The 19,073-nt window shown below is 44.5% G+C and overlaps 1 protein-coding gene across 1 annotated transcript in view; it reads left to right on the top strand.

The window, feature by feature from the left end:
• The window catches only part of LOC138568750 (uncharacterized), an 810,508-nt gene that overhangs the window by 408,049 nt on the left and 383,386 nt on the right, over positions 1–19,073 (top strand). Inside the window, exon 6 of the mRNA XM_069646535.1 lies at positions 6,455–6,664. Within this exon, the coding sequence (XP_069502636.1) occupies positions 6,455–6,664 (210 nt within the window). The remainder of the gene's footprint in view (positions 1–6,454; positions 6,665–19,073) is intronic.

The raw sequence follows: 19,073 nt of genomic DNA, 5'->3' as shown, positions 1-19,073 counted from the left end.
ACCTAATTGATAAACTCGGAAACACCACTTTTCTATCCACCCCAGACTTAACAAAAGTCAAAGAGCTATTCCATATTACCACCTTAAGAACTTCTGTGTGCCATCCCCAAACAGATGGTTTGGCATAAAGATTCAATAAGACACTTAAATTGATCCTGAGTACTTTAGTAGATAAAGACTGGAAGGACTGGGACTGAATGATCCCCTGGGCACTATTTTCAGTAAGGATAACCCCTCAGGCCGCTACTGGATCTCTCCTTTTGAACTACATCATGGCAGTGAACCTAGAGATTTCCTAGACATGCTCTGGGAAACCTGGGAAGAACGAGAAGAGGCACACATTCTCCTCTTGCAAACGGCTACCAAATTGCGGGAGCATATGAGACTTGTTCAAGATCTAGTCTGTACACCTAGGGAAAAAGCCCAGATCCAACAAAAATCCACTTACGACAAGAAGGTGAGATTAAGATTGTTTTTCATAGGACAAAAAGTATTACTCCTCTTGCACCCTTCTGAAAACAAGCTTGTCTCTAAATGGCACGGCCCATATGAAATATTGGAATGAACGGGGACCTTTACTTATAAGGTACCCCAACCGAACAGGAAACCGAAGGTACATCTATATCATGTAACTCTCTTAAAAGAGTGGAAGGAGAACCCGTCAGCCACCCATGCCGCAATCCTATCCTGTTTGGTTCCAGAACAAATAGACAACTTTGAATTAATTCCTCCAGAGCTAACTATTCAACAACAAGAACATCTAAAAGATGTATTCACATAATTTCCCGATGTATTCTCAGAAAAACCAGGAAGAGTAAAAAGGCACCTACCACTGTATTAGAACACCTAATGGAAAAGTGGTTCATCTAAAACCGTATAGACTGCCGGAAGCCCGCAAACAGATAGTGGTTGTGGATGTGAATAAGATGTTAAGAGCAAATATTATCGAACCTTCTTTGAGCCCATGGTCCTCCCCTATCGTATTGGTCGCCAAACCTGACCATTCCTGGAGGCTTTGCATAGATTTCTGTTAATTTAATCCCATTTCCGACTTCGATGCCTTTCCCATGCCACGCATCGATGACCTAATTGATAAACTTGGAAACATCACTTTTCTATCCACCCTAGACTTAACAAATGGGTACTGGCAGGTGCCAGTAAATGGGCCTGATAAGGAAAAGACATATTTCTCAAGGCCCCTAGGACTATTTCAATTCAAAGTTCTCCCTTTTGGGTTACAGAGCACTTCAGCCACTTTCCTACGACTCAAGGACAAAATATTACAGCCCTACTCTGATTTCTGTGCAGCTTATATTGATGATATTGTCATTTATAGTAAAACCTTGGAGGACCATCTTTTCCATATTTTTACTAATATGAGAGCCCTCAGAGAGGCTGGTCTAACTTCCAATCCATCCAAATGCAGACTGGCCCAGTCAGGAGGGGGAGGTCTTTGGGGAGTGGAAGGGACATACCGAAGGGTGATATGCTGTATCCCCTTCCTTATAATATCTTTTCCCCATCCTACCAGGTAGGATACCTGGAAACTCGACCCTGCCGCCTTTTCCGACATGAACACTTTCTCACGGACAGTTCATTGTGAGCAACAACGGACTAACAGCAGAGCCGTATACCTGCCATTACTGATAATTACATACACCTGACTTCCATCACACTTCCCCACACGGATAAAAGGCGGAGCACGAAAGCACACTTTGAGCAAGGTAAAACGCACGAGGGAGCAGCAATTCCGAGATGGCAGTTTAAACTGAGGAGAAAGGCGGCGAGACCAGAGAGGATGACGAGGAAGTTACCCTTGTCCTTTTAAAAAAAAACACGACTTTCATGATGTCTCAAGGAAAAGAAACATAAGATCGAGAGTTGCAGCTGATGAACGGTGTAGTGTGTGTCAAAGGCACACAGGGCCCTCCCGCATTGATAGCCAAAGTGGGGAGAAGTGATTGCCATTGTGTTACTGTCCTTGATTCCAACAGCAAAGTAACACCAGCGAGTTCAGCACAGCCAGTGAGTTGGAGAAACTGATAGCAGACTGGATTGTGTTATGCGCAAGGTTGCATGCAGCAACATTGTATGAAGGAAGAGAACTTGTATTCAATTGAACTTAATGAAACCAAGATAGGTACCAGATACAGAGTGGTCCAGCGCCACATCGATGCTCACTCGAAGGTCTCTGTTTGGTACCCCCATGAGCGTCTAAGAAATATTGAACTGTGAAATCGTAGTGGTCCTGCAGCGGGTTAAATTGAATCCAGCGCACATTCGAAAGTCTTCAGTTGCCTGTGAACTAAAATTGGTCTGAACCCGACTGGGGGAGGTTAATTGTGAAAGGAGTATCTGATCCCAGCTTAGGGGGATCCAAGGTGAAGATTGAATCGCCCGGTTTGAATATTTGGAAAGGAACCTTTTTTGCTATTTCTGGTACATCAAGCCCTCTGAAGTTGGAGACTTTGAACGAAAGAGACTTGGGTACAGAAGGCCCTGATGTTGGTAAAAGGAATTGTGACCTTGTGCCCTAGAAGCCCAAGAGTTTGCTGTGCTCGATTGACCCGCCTTGTGCCGTGCTAAAAACCTGGGGAAGGGAGGCCAACGGTCTAAACATCCTGACTTATTATTTTGTGAACACTTCTTTCTTTTTGTGAACATTATCCCACACTATAGCTTAGCAGTGAGGATTGGCATTAGTTTTTTTTTTAGTATAGGCCCTTTTTAGTTGACTAGACTCCACTAGGACTGTATTATTATTATTTGATGGTCGTAGTTGGCTTCCATCTTACATTTAGGTTTAGACCCCTGATAAAGTTCAATAAATACCCTTGAACTGTGATCACTTGTGTCTGTCTTACTTTGATAACATGCCTTCCTTACAACCGCCAATCAGCTTCCCAGGGCTCCACCCATGCAGTGTCTGCTGCTGTGCTTTCTCAATTTTTTGCTGAGCCACGAGTGGAGCATCTATGTGGGCACGCTGCAGGGCTGGATGTCTAAAAGCCGAGTCCAGGGGTGGTGCTGATAATAGCTAAATGGCGAGGTTGGCGGTTTGAGCTACTGTTATTTGTTAAGCTGTCTTTATTTTAATTTCTCTATTCCCCCCACCCCGCTCTACTCCCTCTCGGGGGTGGTGGGGGGCACTGTCAGTGTTCTCTCTGTGTATCCCACAATATTGTATATCTTAAATTCATGAATAAATCCTTTATTCAACTATAAAGTATCAGGAAAATACAACATTAGTTACATAACCTTTTTCCATCAATTCAAGAATTCAACAATTTAGATTCCTCTCCCTATTTCTGCATTGCTAAACATTATAGTGAAAGAACACATACATGATCAAAGGTTCATTGTCGTCCTAAAATATTAAAAATCAACAATCAGACAAACTTTTAAAACTACGTAGCTAGCATATAACTTCCTTCATAACATTTCCTAGCAATTTAAAAAAAAAATGTTTTGCCAATTTTAAGGTAGACCTAAATAACAAAAAGCAGTATCAAGTGCGGTACTCTTAGGGCTTGATTCACAGAAGCGTTTTATAATGGCGCAATCCCATAGGAAAACGTTCTGTGAATCAGGCCATTAATTCTAAAGCGCTATCAATACATGTTTCCTTATCCAGGCACGGTGGATATGTTTAGCCACAAAATAGACTACTACTAAATCCTTAGATTGTCTAACCAATTGTTTGGCAACACTTAAAGTGCGTATTTTGTGCAAAACAAGCAGTTTTTAAGGTATTTTATTCTTCGGTCTTTCAACCCTTTGCATATAAACAGAAAGCGCGAATGCACCACATAATAGGCAATTACTCCCCGTTGAATCATTCCATTTACTTGTATGTTCCCGTACCCTCAAATAACCCAATCTAAATTCAATATACAAGCCCCGGGCATAATTTGGGGCAATTACATCTAGGTAGGGTTCATGCCCCATTCTCTGTTTAAAAGCTAAATAATCCAGTCCCCTGGATAAGGTCATACATCCTCCTTTCATGTTATTAGCCTTCAAAGTTGCCCAGGCTTTAACTCTAAAATGATAAAAAAGGGTTTGATGTTGTTGCCAAGTGTCACTGCGCCAATCTATTTGTCCATGTTAATATTATTTTGTTTTGGAAATACGTGGCATTGTCAGCATCTGTTAAAATCAGTTCTAAGCAACAAGGAATTAGATTTATTTTTTGAATGACTAATCACAGGCATTGAGCGCACAAGTGTGGGGTCACCAAATTACTCCATCTTTTTCAACTGTAGTATCGCAGATCTAGTAGTCGAAGGGGGGTTCATCTAGTAACGTTTGAGTTCTAGAATCGCCAGAGAGTTCTTGACATGAGTAAACCACGGGAGACACCTCCCCACTTCCAACTCCATCACCTGAATGAGGGCCTTGCAAAATGTACCCAATGTTGGATTCCCCCAGATCCTAAACCAATAAAAAGTCGGTCTCATTGCAAGATCCTCTTCGAAGGGGCACTTATTGCATTCAATGTGGACCAAGGCTGTCACGGATCCTTGGGTTAAAAACACACATTACAGAGTAAAACAAGGGGAGGAAGAATAGCTCAGGGGCAACATGCATGTCTTGAAAGCAAGACGACACGCAGCATCACAGGTTCGAATCACGATCCCACGATTAGAAACTACTTGCTGGTATTAAGCGTGTTATAAATGAAAAATAACATTTTTTTTTAAAATGTATTAAAATATCAATAAATATAACTTAATCCATCTAAAACAGCATCAAAGGGGCAGAATGACAGTGTTTTCGGCATAGAGCAAAGGGCTGAATTCCCTTTCTCCCAGCCTAGGTGGGCATACCCTGCTGTTATACTTCGCAGGGTCAATATCCACCCTAAAAGAATAAAAAGAAGCAGTGCCAGGGGGCAGCCTTGTTTTACCCCGTTTTAGTCAAAGAATTCTGTTTTGTCCCCTATTCCCCATGTCTGACTGAAATCGTGGTTTGATCATGGCGTATTTGCACAAGCCTGAGCAAATCTGCTGGTATTCCCAGTGCTGACAGTTTCTTTCACAATATGCCCCTGTCAATCCTCTCAAACACGTTTTCCATATCTAAAAAGGCAGCAAACACAACCCCTCCACGCAGCTTACAGTATTTATTAGTGATTAGTGACACGATAAAACAGTGGTCCAGTGTGGAAAAAACACTCGTAAACCCCGCCTGTAGGTGACCCATGGTATTGTTCTCCGCTACCATTCTTCTAACCTGGCCAAAATGCATTTAGCATAAATCTTTGCTGTGATGTCCAGGAGTTTAATAGGGCGGTAGAAATTGGGGTCGTCTGAGTTATCTTTCTTAAATATCTGGACTATAATCCCGCACTACCACTTGCTTGGGATCCTCCCAGGCCCCTCAATAGTTTCAAAAAGATTTGAGAGGATAGGGGCCCGCCATTCACTGTGACCCACAAATACCTCTGAGGGTAGTCCATCTGGGCCCTCTGCTTTTCCAGATTTAACCTGTTAAATGGCCCTTGTAATTTCCACCTCAGTCAAGTTAATTTTGTTATTCGAGCCAGCATTTTTAGCACTGGGACTCCACCCCCTTCTTTGTTGAAGATGTTTTTAAAGTGTGTCACCCATCTGTCTTCTCCTATAGATCCTCCCTGTTCGTTCCCTGGTTTTCCCCACCCTTGGATGCAAGTTTCCAGAACAGCCAATGGTCATTATTGTTTATTGCCTGGGCGAGTATAACCCATTGTTTTGTGATGGCAGCTTTTTCCTTTTGTTTTAAAAACTTCTTGTATTCTCTCTTTGGCCTGTACCTTGCTCCTGCTGATAAAGAGTTGTCCTTGAATGCCAGAAATATTTGACTCTTGCAGGCTCTGCACTTCAGGTCAAACCAGGGTGCACTGGTTTTTATGCTATGGCCCTGTCTGCTCTGTCTTTTGACTACGTTATTTCTTTCTTTGTGGCTCACATCAGTGAGTCCTTTAAAAGCTAAAAGAGTTTAATCTGCTTTGTTCCCTATTTTCAGTAGCAGCTTGTGGCACTCAAGTATTTCTCCAGAGCTGAAACAGCCATTCATTTTAAGCTTATTCAGCCTTTTTCGACAAACTATCTTTCTGCCCTTGCCTGTGGTTTGAATGATGGTGCCCTGTCAATATTAGGCCTAGAGTCATCGGGAAATAGTCACTCTCCCTTCTATCCTCTCCACCAAATTCCACCACCCGGTTGAAAAGGTGGCCTTCAATGAATATACAGTCTATAATGAATGAGTATTAACTTCTCGCAAATGTCCTCTGAGGAGAGTCATCGCCTACAGTCCTACCATTTAATTCGACCAAAAAATGTTCACTAAGTTTCAGACACTTCCTTTCATGCTTGCAATTGTTGAGGCTGTGGGAGGAGGTGGGCAGTTGGCCATTTTGCAGTGACCTTTGTTCTTTATTGCTCTTTTTCTCACTTCCTGTGTTCTTATTCAGAGGCACCTTGTTCCTGATTGGATTGAGGACCCGGAAGCAGAGTATTTGGACGATGATGAGCAGTGGAAGAGGAAGAGGTGGAAGAGAAGGGTCAAAAAGTTGCATGCCAAGAAAACTCGGACAAAGACCAGAGTCAGACCACACCAGGGACAAGCTAGCCTACTGCCCCCAGGAACTTTGCCTCAGCTTGTACTTAATGACAAATGCAAGGTAAGTGAGAGTGAAATTGGTATTTTTCAATGTTCCTAATATAATAAGCAAACAATTACCAACTGGCATTTAAATGTCTGCTGGAAGACGTTCTTTTACCAATGTACCACACTCCTTAAATCACATTCCTGTTTATATCCCATTCAAAGGCAAAGAAAGTTGTATGCAATAATACATACACTTTTTGCTGTGCATTTGTTATATATGGACCGTGCTGTTGTTGGCTCTGTTGGCCGTCCCTGAGGCGGATAAGACTGAATTATGCTTTCTTCACTGAGCTGCAACATCTGCTATTGGGAGAAGTGGCGTCTGGTCTGGGGTGAACGCCACCCCATCAGGTGAGAGCTGCATGATCGGTGCTCAGTGGCCAGTAACATGTATTGTATGGAGGACCAGGGCTGGCTTACACCTTGCAGGCTCGTAATTTGCAAAGGACAGTCCATTCTCTCTTTTCACATCTCCTCCTCCTTCTGCTTCAGCAATTTCTGTCCAACCTCCTCCACTCTTACTCTCTCTTTTACCTCCCCTCTTCCTTCTACTTCCAGTCCACTCGCCCCTAATCTTTTCATCGTCCTTCTCACTCCCTTTCTTCTCCTATTATCCTTCCTAATCCTTGCACTACTCCACCATCTCCAATTTTTCTCTCCTCGTCTTGATCCTGAAAAACATGATGAGACAGTGGCTATCGGAGACGGCTTACATGCACAGTGCGGCTTAACGTTTCTGGGTTGTGGGATCCCATCCTCTAACCTCATTTTATCCAGCTTGCCAGCCTCTTGAGCGGTGTACCAGGTGAGAAACCTAAAGGTGTCTCACCCGCTAGTCCCCGGGGATCTGTCATCCTGGGAGTGGACCAGTGCGGGAGGATCACCTGGATGGGGGTTCTTCGGGGAGTCGAAGTGGGAAACCAAAGGGGAGACGCGGTATCCCCTTCCTTCTTCCTTATAACACCTTCTTCCCATCCTACCAGGTAGGATACCTGGAAACTCATCCCACCCCCCACCTCCCTTTTCCAACACAAACACTTTCTCACAGACAGTCATAGTGAGCAACAATGGACTAATACCAGAACCATATACTTGACCTGTCCCAACACAAGGGTCAGACAGAGTCAGGCAATTACTGATAATTACATACACCTGACTTCCATCACACTTCCTCACATGGATAAAAGGCGGAGCTCGAAAGCTCACTCTGAGCAAGGCAAAACACACGAGGGAGCAGCAATTCCGAGATGGCATTAAAAAGGCAGCGAGACCAGAGAGGGCGACAAGGAGGCAGTTACCCTTGCCCTTTTTCAGAAAGGCTGCCTCACGGAAAAGAAACATAAGACCGGAAATTGCATCTGACGAACGGTGTATTGTGTGTCAAAGGTACACAGGGCCCTCCCGCATTGATAGCCAAGGCAGAGAGAAGAGATTGCCACTGTAGCAAGGCCAGCGAGTTCAGCACAGTCAGTGACTTGGAGAGCCGGATAGCAGACCGGATTGCGGTATGCTTAAGATTGCAAGTGGCATCATTGTATGAAGAAAGAGAACTTGTATACGATTGAACTTAATGGAAACAAGATAGGTACCAGATACAGAGTGGTCCGGCGCCACGTGGGTGCTTACTCGAAGGTCTCTGTTTGGTACCTCCCTGAGCATCTAAGAATGATTTAACTGTGAAATCGAAATGGTCCTGCAGCGGGGGTAAGTTGAATCCTGTGCACATTTGAAAGTCTTTTTTTGCCTGTGAACTAAAATTGGTCTGAGCCCGGCTCAGGTGGACTAATGGTGTAAAAGGGGATATGAGCCCGGATGAGGGGGATCCTAGGTATACAGTAACTCACCTGCGAATATATTGATGTTGCAAATGTGAAGCTGACTGCAAATTAAAGTTGGTCTGAACTCGACTGAGGGAGGCTAATTGTGATAGAAGGATCTGAGCCTGGCTGAGGGGGATTCAGGGTGAACATTGAACTGCCCGGTTAGATTATTTGGAAAGGAAAATGTTTTCATTGTTTCTGGTGCATCAGGCCCTCTGAAGCAAGAGACTTTGCATGAAAGAGACTTGGGCACAGAAGGCCCTGATGTGGTAAATGGAACTGTGACCTTGTCCCGAAGAAGCCCAAGAGTGTACTGTGCTCGAGGGACCTGCTTGTCCTGTGCTAAAAACGTGGGGAAGGGTGGCCAACACCATAAACACCCTGATTTACTATTTTGTGAACACTTCTTTCTTTTTGTGAACATTATCCCACACTATGTAGCTTAGTGGTAAGGATAGGCAATAGTATTCTTTTAGTATAGGCCCTTTTTATTTGACTAGACTCCACTAGAACTGTATTATTATTATTTGATGGTCGTAGCTTGCTCCCATCTTAGATTTAGGTTTAAATAGCCACTTTTCACACCCATGATTAAGTTCAATAAACACCCTTGATCAGTTGTGTTTGTCTTACTTTGATACCATGCCTTTCTTACATATGGTGTCAGGTGTGGGATGTGACCCTATAATTTCAGAAGCTTAGTCATAGAGCTTCAACCCCTTCTCTTGCCACGAAAGAATCAATATGCATCGATATGTGTACCAGCAGAGAAGCTATTATCCCCCCTGGGAAAAGAGGAATGATTCCTACAGATTTGGTTTTAATACCCCCTCTGGGGTGTTACATAAGGTTGGCCCCAAATCTGGCCTAGCTTGGAAGTTCGGTAAAGACGTTCTAGCAGGTGTCATCGATCCGGACTTCCGGGGAGATGTAAAGGTTGTCTTACAGAATCATGGTGAAATCCCATTTGAAGTATGTAGTGGGGACCAAATTGCTCAAGCAATTCTGGAAAAGGCTCTATTTCCTCATTTTAAAGGAAGTGAACCAGACAAAACAGAAAGAAGTACATTAGGCTTTGCGGAAGCTGATGAACCTTCTAACATCGGAGAGAGAAAGGGAGAGGAGCCTACCATCTAGCCCAACCTAGCCTTTTCCCAGCAAAATGACCCTGCCCTCACTGAAGCTTTTTTTCCAGAAGGAGAAGGTATAGAGAAGGGGAGCTCTTTCTTCTTCTTTGCTATATAAAAAAGAAAAAGAAACATGTACAGAAGGCTTAGGAAAAACACAATTAGTAATCCCTGAGACCCAACGAAAGGTTGTCCTAGAGATTGTGCATTCCCATCTGACCGGGGGACATTTAGGACAATCCAAAACCCAGGCACATATCAGTGGGAGGTTTGACGCTGATATAAAGTCCTTTATTCAGATGTGTGAAATATGTAAAAAAAAAACAGCACTCACACCCCATTCATTACCTAAACCTCTGAATCCTTTACCAATCATAGAAGTCCATTTTTCAAGATATGGGATGGACATCATTGGGCCTCTAGAAACATCTAGACTGGGCAACAAATATGTCCTTGTGTTTGCTGACTACGCAACCAGGTACCCCGAAGCATTCCCTATTCGGAATAATACCACCCAGAAAATTCTCAAACACCTCCTTGTCATGATGCCTACCCCTGGGAAACCAGACCAGGTCCAGCAACCCCGGAAGCAGGCATCAAGTTATTTTGAGCAAGCCCAAAAACCCCTGCTAGGGGCTGTTTGGGTACGGTCCTGGTGCCTATGGCGCCAGGCTCATATGGAGAGTCAGTCCTGGCGCCTATGGCGCCAGGCTCATAGAGTAGAACTTACCTGATGCAGACCATGCTGCAAGCTTACCTGATGCAGACCATGCTGCAGAGCTCCAAGCCAAAAGAGGCTTGGAAGGACTATTTTACCTAGGGACTATTTTTTACTTGGGTGGGGCTGGGGAGGAATACTTACCTGGGACTACTTTGGAGGCTATTTAAACCACGCCCGAAGAGCAGCACACGCTTCGCGTTATTCTGCATCCAGCAGAGTAATGCTCACCGTGTCTGCAAGCCTGCATCCAGTCTTCTGCCACGCCCGCCTCGAGTCTGCAGCTCCTAGAAAAAGGGATAAGAGCAAAACCTTCGATCCTTACCTGAATTCCGGATCCACCGCGCCTTCGAGCTGGAAGAAAGTTAGCCTTTGTATTGTCATATCTCAGTGGCAGTGCAGCTGATTGGTCAATTCCACTAGTCACTCAGGATGACCCAATTCTTCGGGATTTTCAGGGCTTTCAAACTAGAATGGAAAGACTATTTGCCCGGCGCTCCCAAGGACAGGCCCTGGATAACGAACTTTTATCCCTACAACAGGGTAACCAGGACCTTCTATCCTGCATCGCGACCATTAATAGGTTTATAGTGGAAACTGGATGGCCTGAGGTAAAACGAATCACGTTATTTCATCGAGGACTTCGAGGAGAACTCAAGGATGTCTTGGCTCAAGTCGTGAACCCACCTCAAGACTGCGCTGAATATATAGACTTAGTGGTCCAGTTAGATCACAGACTTCAGAACAGAAAGGCTGATCTAGCCAAGTTTGAGAATTGGGTGTTGATCAAAACCCACGCTAACCCCAAAGGAGCAGATGCTTCAGAACCCATGCAAATCGGAGGGGTTAAAGGACCCTTAGCCCAGAAGGTAAGAGAAAGGAGGCGGCAAATGCAATTGTGTCTATATTGTGGAACTTCTGCACATTTTCTACAGGATTGCCCTGTAAAACCACCACAGAAGGTGGTAGGAGCTGCTGATAAAAGCCATATGGAGTCAGACTCGGGAAACGACCACGCCCGACACGCGTAGAGGTCCGCTTGCCGAGCTTGAAGAAGGATACTCAGACCTCGCATTTCATCATACCAATGGTCCTCGTAGATCCAGGGCAGCCATCGCATATGCACGCAGTAAGGGCATACATTGATAGCGGGGCCATAGGAAACTATGTGGACTATGAATTGGCTTCCAGGATGAATCTACCTCTCTGCCAAAAAACCACCTCAGATGTCACCACAGTCGATGGAAATGAAATTGCCTCTGGGCCTGTAACTCATTCCACCGCAGAGATGACACTATTGGGTCAGGATGGGCATCGAGAGACTATTGTTTTTGATCTAATCAAAGCCCCACAGTTCCAAATAAAACTGGGGATACCTTGGTTGGAAACACATAATCCTTGTATTGATTGGCGAGAGAAGAGAATAACCTTCCCGGATTGTGCACAAACCTGTTACCCAAAGAAAAATCAGAACGCAGGCCTGGCCACAGTAACCACAGCAGTCATGCAACTACCTCCAGAATACCAAGAATTCCAGGATGTCTTCCAAAAGGAACAGGCAAACACCTTACCTCCTCACAGATCGTACGATTGTCAAATCGATCTCATACCCGGTGCACAACCCCCTTGTAGCAGGATCTATGCCCTTACGGAACCTGAGAACCTTCACCTACGATAATACTTAGACCAGTACCTTGCCAATGGCTTTATTCGCCCATCCAAGTCCCCTGCATCTTCAGCTTTGTTCTTCGTGCCCAAAAAGGAAGGTGACCTCAGAATGTGCATAGACTACCGCGCATTGAACCAGATAACTGTTAAGAACCGATACCCGTTGCCTCTGATCCCTGAACTACTAGACCAAGTGAAGGATGCTTGTATATACACTAAATTAGATCTCCGGGGGGCATACCATCTGGTACGTGTAAAAGAGGGCGTCGAATGGAAGACTGTTTTCCGCACTAAGTATGGGTTATTCGAATACCAGGTGATGCCTTTCGGGTTGTGCAATGTACCAGCAGCCTTCCAATACTTCATGAACGATGTCCTTCGTGAACTCATTGACTTTTGTGTTGTCGTGTATATCGATGATATTCTAGTATACTCCTCTTCAGAATCTGACCATGTGAAGCACGTCCGAGCAGTCCTTGAGAAATTGCGCCAGCACAAACTATATGCAAAACTAGAAAAATGTGTTTTTCATGCCACAGAAGTTGAATTCCTTGGATTTATCCTGACCCCAAAGGGAGTCCGAATGGACTCACGAAAGGTGGACGCAATCCTTAAGTGGCCATCACCAAGTTCAGTTAAAAGAGTACAAAGCATGCTCGGCTTTGCCAATTTCTACCTCAGATTCATCCCAGATTTTTCACATGTCATACATCCCATCACAGCACTCTTGCGAAAAAATAAACGCTTTATGTGGACTGAAGAAGCTGAAAATGCCTTCCAAGAGCTGAAAGCGAAATTCACGTCTGCACCTGTGTTAAAGCACCCGCTCCCTGAACTTCCATACATAGTGGAAACTGATGCATCCAGTCTAGCCATGGGAGCTGTCCTGTCTCAAAAGGACCCTGAAACTGGCCAGCTTCACTCAGTAGCATTTTGGTCCAGAAAGTTCTCGGCACCCGAGTTAAACTATGCGGTTACCGACAAGGAGTTATTAGCCATCAAATCCGCCTTGAAGGCTTGGCGGCACTATCTTCTCGGTGCCAGTCATACCATTGCTGTGATCACCGATCACCGGAATTTACAGTATTTAAAAACAGCCAAGGCCCAATCGTCACGTCAACTCCGATGGGCATTGTTCTTTGCCGAGTTCGATTTCGTGATAACCTATCAACCAAGTTGTAAGAATGGTAAAGCAGACGCCTTATCCCGAATAGGGATGGGAGAGGCAGAAGTGAACCCAGAACCAGTACCTATAATTTCCGAACAAAGGATTCTTGGCATGACTACTCTACAGACACTAGAGGACATTCAGGTAAAGATCCAGCAACTCTTTGATCCTACAGCCCTGCAGGACTCGGACTACTCTGTCACCAATGATCTGCCTTATTACCAAGGGCGGCTATTTCTGCCACACAAGGAACTACAAGAGCTAGTCATTTCCCGTTATCATGATACCCTAATGGAGGGGCACCCAGGCATTGCAAAAACAGAAGCTAAAATGAAAAGACAATTCTGGTGGCCCACCTGGCGAAAGGATATTAAATCATTTGTGATCTCTTGTGGCATTTGCGCCCAAAACAAAAGTCAAAAGAAAAAAACAGCTAGACTCTTACAACCTTTAGACATTCCGCCTACACCATGGCACACCTTATCGTTAGACTTTATTACCGATCTACGTCCTTGTAATGGGTTGAACACCATTCTAGTTATTGTGGATCTTTTTTCCAAGATTGCCCATTTTATTCCTTTAAAAGGACTACCTTCAGCCTCAATCCTGGCCAAAGAATTCCTCGAAAACATTGTTCGCATACATGGATTTCCATCCGTGTTGGTCTCTGACCGGGGCAGTCAATTCATTTCACATTTCTGGAAGAAATGTTGTCAATTGGTGCAAATCGACGTGAGATTATCGACCAGTCACCACCCCCAGACCGATGGTCAAACGGAGAGGACCAACCAGACTCCTGAACAATACCTGCGTTGTATGTTACATCAGACTGAGAGTAATTGGAAGGACATTCTTTGGATCGCCGAATATGCATACAATAATTCAGTACATTCTGGAACTGGACAAAGCCCCTTTTATACCCTATGTGGGCACCACCCTCGAACCTCAGACCTTGACTCACCCCAACACTTAGAAATGCCCGCAGTGGACCATTTACACGCTACGATTACACAAGCCTTTAAGGAGGCAACTGCACATTTAAAACAGGTGAAGGAGAAATATAAGAAAGATGCATATCGGCATATAAGTGACACTCCACAGTACCAGATAGGGGACCAAGTATGGTTGGCCACAAAACACATACCTCTCAAGGGAACGCAGACCTTTAACCCTAGATATTTGGGACCTTACTCTATTAAGGCCGTTATCAACCCGGTGGCCGTCAAGGTGGACTTACCTGCTAATATGGAAATTCACCCCGTCTTTCATGTATCACTTTTGAAGCCAGTGCAACTAGGGACAAGACTAACCAAGCCACCAGACCCCATCCTTATCATCAGCTTCCGCAAAGCCTAATGTACTTCTAGAAAAAGGGAGGAACAGAAGGAGAAGAGGTTAGAATAAGAGCAAAAACCTTCGATCCTTACCTGAATTCCAGATCCACCGCGCCATCGAGCTGGAAGAAAGAAGCATTTTACGCGTGCCGCCTTGCCTGCTGCAGCGCTGCGCTGAACTCACCAGCCTTCGCAGCATCCTCACGATCCACTGCATCCTTCTACACGTTCCCGCCGCACTCTGGCACCTAAGGGGAACACAAGAACAGCAAAGGTGAGCCAAGGGAATAAACAGAGGCAATAGTAACTACCCCCATAGACTTACCTGATTACTGCTGGGGGTACTATTCCTCTTCACGGGTCAGCGCAGTCTCCATTGCATCCTCGCCGTACCCCGGCCCCAAGGGGAACAAAAGGACAACAAGGTGAGACGAAGGGACAAACAAGGGGAACTCTTCTCACCACAATAGACTTACCTAATTTTGCCGCCGGAGACATTATTCCCCGAACTTCATATTTTCTCTCCACACCTGAATAAGGGAGCAAGCGACAGGTTACATTCTGCCCTTATTTTATTGAACTGTGTAGGATAAGCCAAATCCTTACCTGAACTTAGTCAGCTACCACGAGGAACTCTTCGCTGGGGTCAAGCTGCAAACTGCAAGGAATCGGACAAGAGTGAAAGTCAGACATGTGAACTCTTACGAACTACATACTTTTCGGAGTCAATATTGTTCTAGAACTCACCAATTCCTTCGAGCCAGTGAAGCAACTGGTTATCAACGCGCCCCTGCGCTCAATGCAGGATGGAGTGCTCATCTTTTCAAACCATCAGGTGAAACTATAAGAGGGGACATCAAAGGTGATCTGTGGGGAGAACAGCGGGGGTGGGGGGATTTACGCTCAACCCCACGGGTGGTTAATTCCCTTTCTCCATTTACAGAAGAATATTCCTACTGGCCAAGCAAACAAAGCTAGGTGGGCCAGTCCAGTCCGTCATCTCGGCCCTACGCGTCACATTGGTGGAGACCGCAGCTGTCCAGTTCAGATCGACACCTCTGTGGGAGCCAGGTGAGCGTAACACTCCTAGCATATTTTTCCAGGGTTGGCTTTCCTAAGGAAATACTGACAGATCAAGGTTCAAATTTCATGAGCAAGCTCATGGCGGAAGTCAAAGAGCTACTCCATATTACCACCTTACGAACGTATGTGTGCCATCCCCAAACAGATGGTTTGGTATAAAAATTCAATAAGACACTTAAATTGATCCTAAGAAAGTTAGTAGATAAAGACGGGAAGGACTGGGACCGAATGATCCCCTGGGCACTATTTGCAGTAAGGAAAACCCCGCAGTCCTCGACTGAATTCTCACCTTTTGAACTACTTTATGGCAAAGACCCTAGAGGTGTCCTAGACATGCTCTGGGAAACCTCGGAAGAACGGGAAGAGGCACCCATTCCCCTCTTGCAAACCACTACCAGATTGCGGGAGCATATGGGACTTGTTCGAGATCTAGTCTGTACCCATATGGAAAAAGCCCAGATCCAATAAATATCCACTTAGAACAAGAAGGTGAGCTTAAGATTGTTTTCTACAGAACAAAAAATACTAGTCCCCCTACCCACCTCGGAAAACAAGCTTGTCTCTAAGTGGCATGGCCCATATGAAGTATTTGAACGAACAGGGGCCTGTACTTATAAGGTAACCCAACCGGACAGGAAACAGAAGGTCCATCTGTATCATGTAAATCTCTTAAAAGAGTGGAAGGAGAACCTGTCAGCCACCCATGCCGCAAAACTATCCTGTTTGGTTCCAAAACAAATAGACAACTTTGAATTAATTACTCCAGAGCTAACTATTCAACAACAAGAACATCTAAAAGATGTATTCACATAATTTCCCGATGTATTCTCAGAAAAACCAGGAAGAGTAAAAAGGCACCTACCACTGTATTAGAACACCTAATGGAAAAGTGGTTAATCTAAAATCGTATAGACTGCCGGAAGCCCGCAAACAGATAGTGGTTGAGGAAGTGAATAAGATGTTAAGAGCAAATATTATCGAGCCTACTTTGAGCCCATCGTCTTCCCCTATCGTATTGGTCACCAAACCTGACTATTCCTGGAGGTTTTGCATAGATTTCCGTTAATTTAATCCGATTTCCAACTTCGATGCCTTTCCCATGCCACGCATCAATGACCTAATTGGTAAACTCTGAAACATCACTGCTGCAAAATCATCTACGTACTGTGGGCGGTCTCATCGACATCTTTACAGCAAGGTGTTAGATGAAGCTAAAAAGGCACTGCGTAAAGATCTAAGAGTAATAAGAAAATGCCTTCCAAGATCAGAAGTGCAAGACGCAATAAAATTAAGACTTGCGCTCTATCGAAATTGGTCAAAATCACATGCTATTGGCATTGATCAGGACCAGGCTGAGCAAATGTTCCATCTACTTCTGACAAGAAATACATGCGAAATTTGGCGGATCTTGAATATGGACCTCTCAAAATGCACTCCAATGTTGATAAATACAATTTCAGGAGATGCATGGGATATGCACTTTTCAATGGTATCCCAAAAGTCTGAAATTGCGACGTGTTCAATGACTATTGCTGACGATATTCAGTTGGACGTTGAGATGCTGCATGATGAGATTGTCAGAGCCATAAATGTATTAAAAACTATTTCTTTGTTTTTCCCGGTCTCTCTGTTCTCTGCCCAGAATTGTCCCTAATTTGGAAGGGGGGAAGTGACCACGCAAGCTTACAACTTCTATTTCCTGACATACAGAAGCCTAGGCATTCTAAAAGCCTGCAGACAATCGAAAGTCAAAAAGGAAAACTGAGAGTAGTAAAATACAAACAGGGTGGAAAAACACTGAACAAACTTCTAGAGGAAGTCCCTCCTTCAATATGGCAAGATGAACTTCATCCAGAGGAATTTGGAAATTTCATTTGGTCCATTTGTCCAGCAAGCGAAATAAAAGCTGGGAACAAACAAGATCATCTGCACGCCTTTGATGTAGAGACACAAAGGAAAAAAGAAGTTTACGAGAAACCCCCCTGTTGCATAAAAAAGGGACAAAATGATCCAATCTCATGTAAAGAAGATCAAAGGTTGGCCAAACAGACCTACAGAAACTGGTCAAAAAACCATAAATATCAGAAAATCCAAGAAGACGGAGAGAAAATGCTTTATCTACTAAATGCAAACAATTGTAGAAACATCTGGGCGGCTCTGAACCAATTAGAGAGCGGTCAGAACAACTCTCTTTGTAATCTGGTCCCAGAGAAAGCATGGGTGGCATATATGTCTAACAACTTCAAACAAACAGGGTCCATTGACTTTATCTTATCATCAGATATTCACTGGTCTCTAATCTTGGAGGAACAAGACATCTTGGAGCTCATTCGTTCATCTTCAACATTGAAAGCAGCAGGCCCCAATGGACTCACCTATCGGGCCCGTAAAGACAACCCAAACATGTGGGCTAAACTGCTATACTACCTCTTCAAAGAAATTTTGCAAAACAGGGCTTTTCCACCACCATGGAAGAATGCACTGGTAATTCCTTTTTTCAAGGGGGGCGATCCGTTAAGCCCGGCTAACTATCGCCCCATCGCCCTCCTGGACATTGACAGTAAAACTTTTATGCGGCTACTACTAAAAGATCTGGTTCTGTGGGTGGAGTCCAAATAGATTCTCTCCCAACATCAAACAGGATTCAGGAAAGGCCTATCTACCAGCCTTAATGGGCACATCCTGAATCTCCTTAGTGAAAACACCAGTGAGAAAGAGGGTGTCCCCCTCTGTGGTGCCTGGGTTGACCTGTTTTAGGCATTCAATCAAGTGGATAGGTCACACCTATGGCGGAAATTGCATAATTGGGGGATTCCATCTCCTCTACTTGCAATGTTAATGGCGCTTCACAGGTATACTACCATCAGTGTGAGGCTGGATAACTTGGGCAATCTGTCAGAAAAAATACAGGTCTTCAAAGTGCTAAGGCAAGGCTGTCTTGGAGTTCCTCTGTTCTTCAACCTATTCTTATCAGACGTTGGAGATTTTCTGGAGTCCTTTGCAATGGCCAGCCCGAGGCTAAATGGGAGGAGAATCCATTGGTTGGCTTATGCGGACGATCTGGTTCTGCTAGACAGCTCGGCGATTGGTCTGCAGAGGCTTTTGAGCAGATTAGGGGATTACGCTACACAAAATGGGTTGTTAATCAACCCTCTGAAATGTAAGATTCTTATCTTTAAACATGGCAAAAAAAATCTGGGCTCTAGAAACTGGGTTTTGGATGGAAAAGCAGTCCCTCGGGTGGAAGAACTGACCTATCTTGGTTACGAAATCACAGCTTCCCCTTCTCTGAACAAAGCGTCAACAGTCATTTTGAACAAAGCCAAAATTATGGTCTCCCAAATGAAGAAACTGAATGGCAAATTTTGTAAATTCTCACTCCGTCCGCTTGTTAAATATCATATGGCCAAAGCTGTTCCGGTCCTCTTATATGGGCTAGAAGCAAAGCCCTCGGTCTGGGACTACAACTGGGACAAAATCGAGGGACCTTTGTGGAAAAAATCT

Source organism: Ambystoma mexicanum, chromosome 2q (assembly GCF_040938575.1).
Source record: "Ambystoma mexicanum isolate Mex_15411 chromosome 2q, UKY_AmexF1_1, whole genome shotgun sequence".
NCBI classification, from domain to species: Eukaryota; Metazoa; Chordata; class Amphibia; order Caudata; family Ambystomatidae; genus Ambystoma; species Ambystoma mexicanum.
Note: the sequence above shows the minus strand (reverse complement) of the source record. Positions and strands in the feature narration are given on the sequence as shown.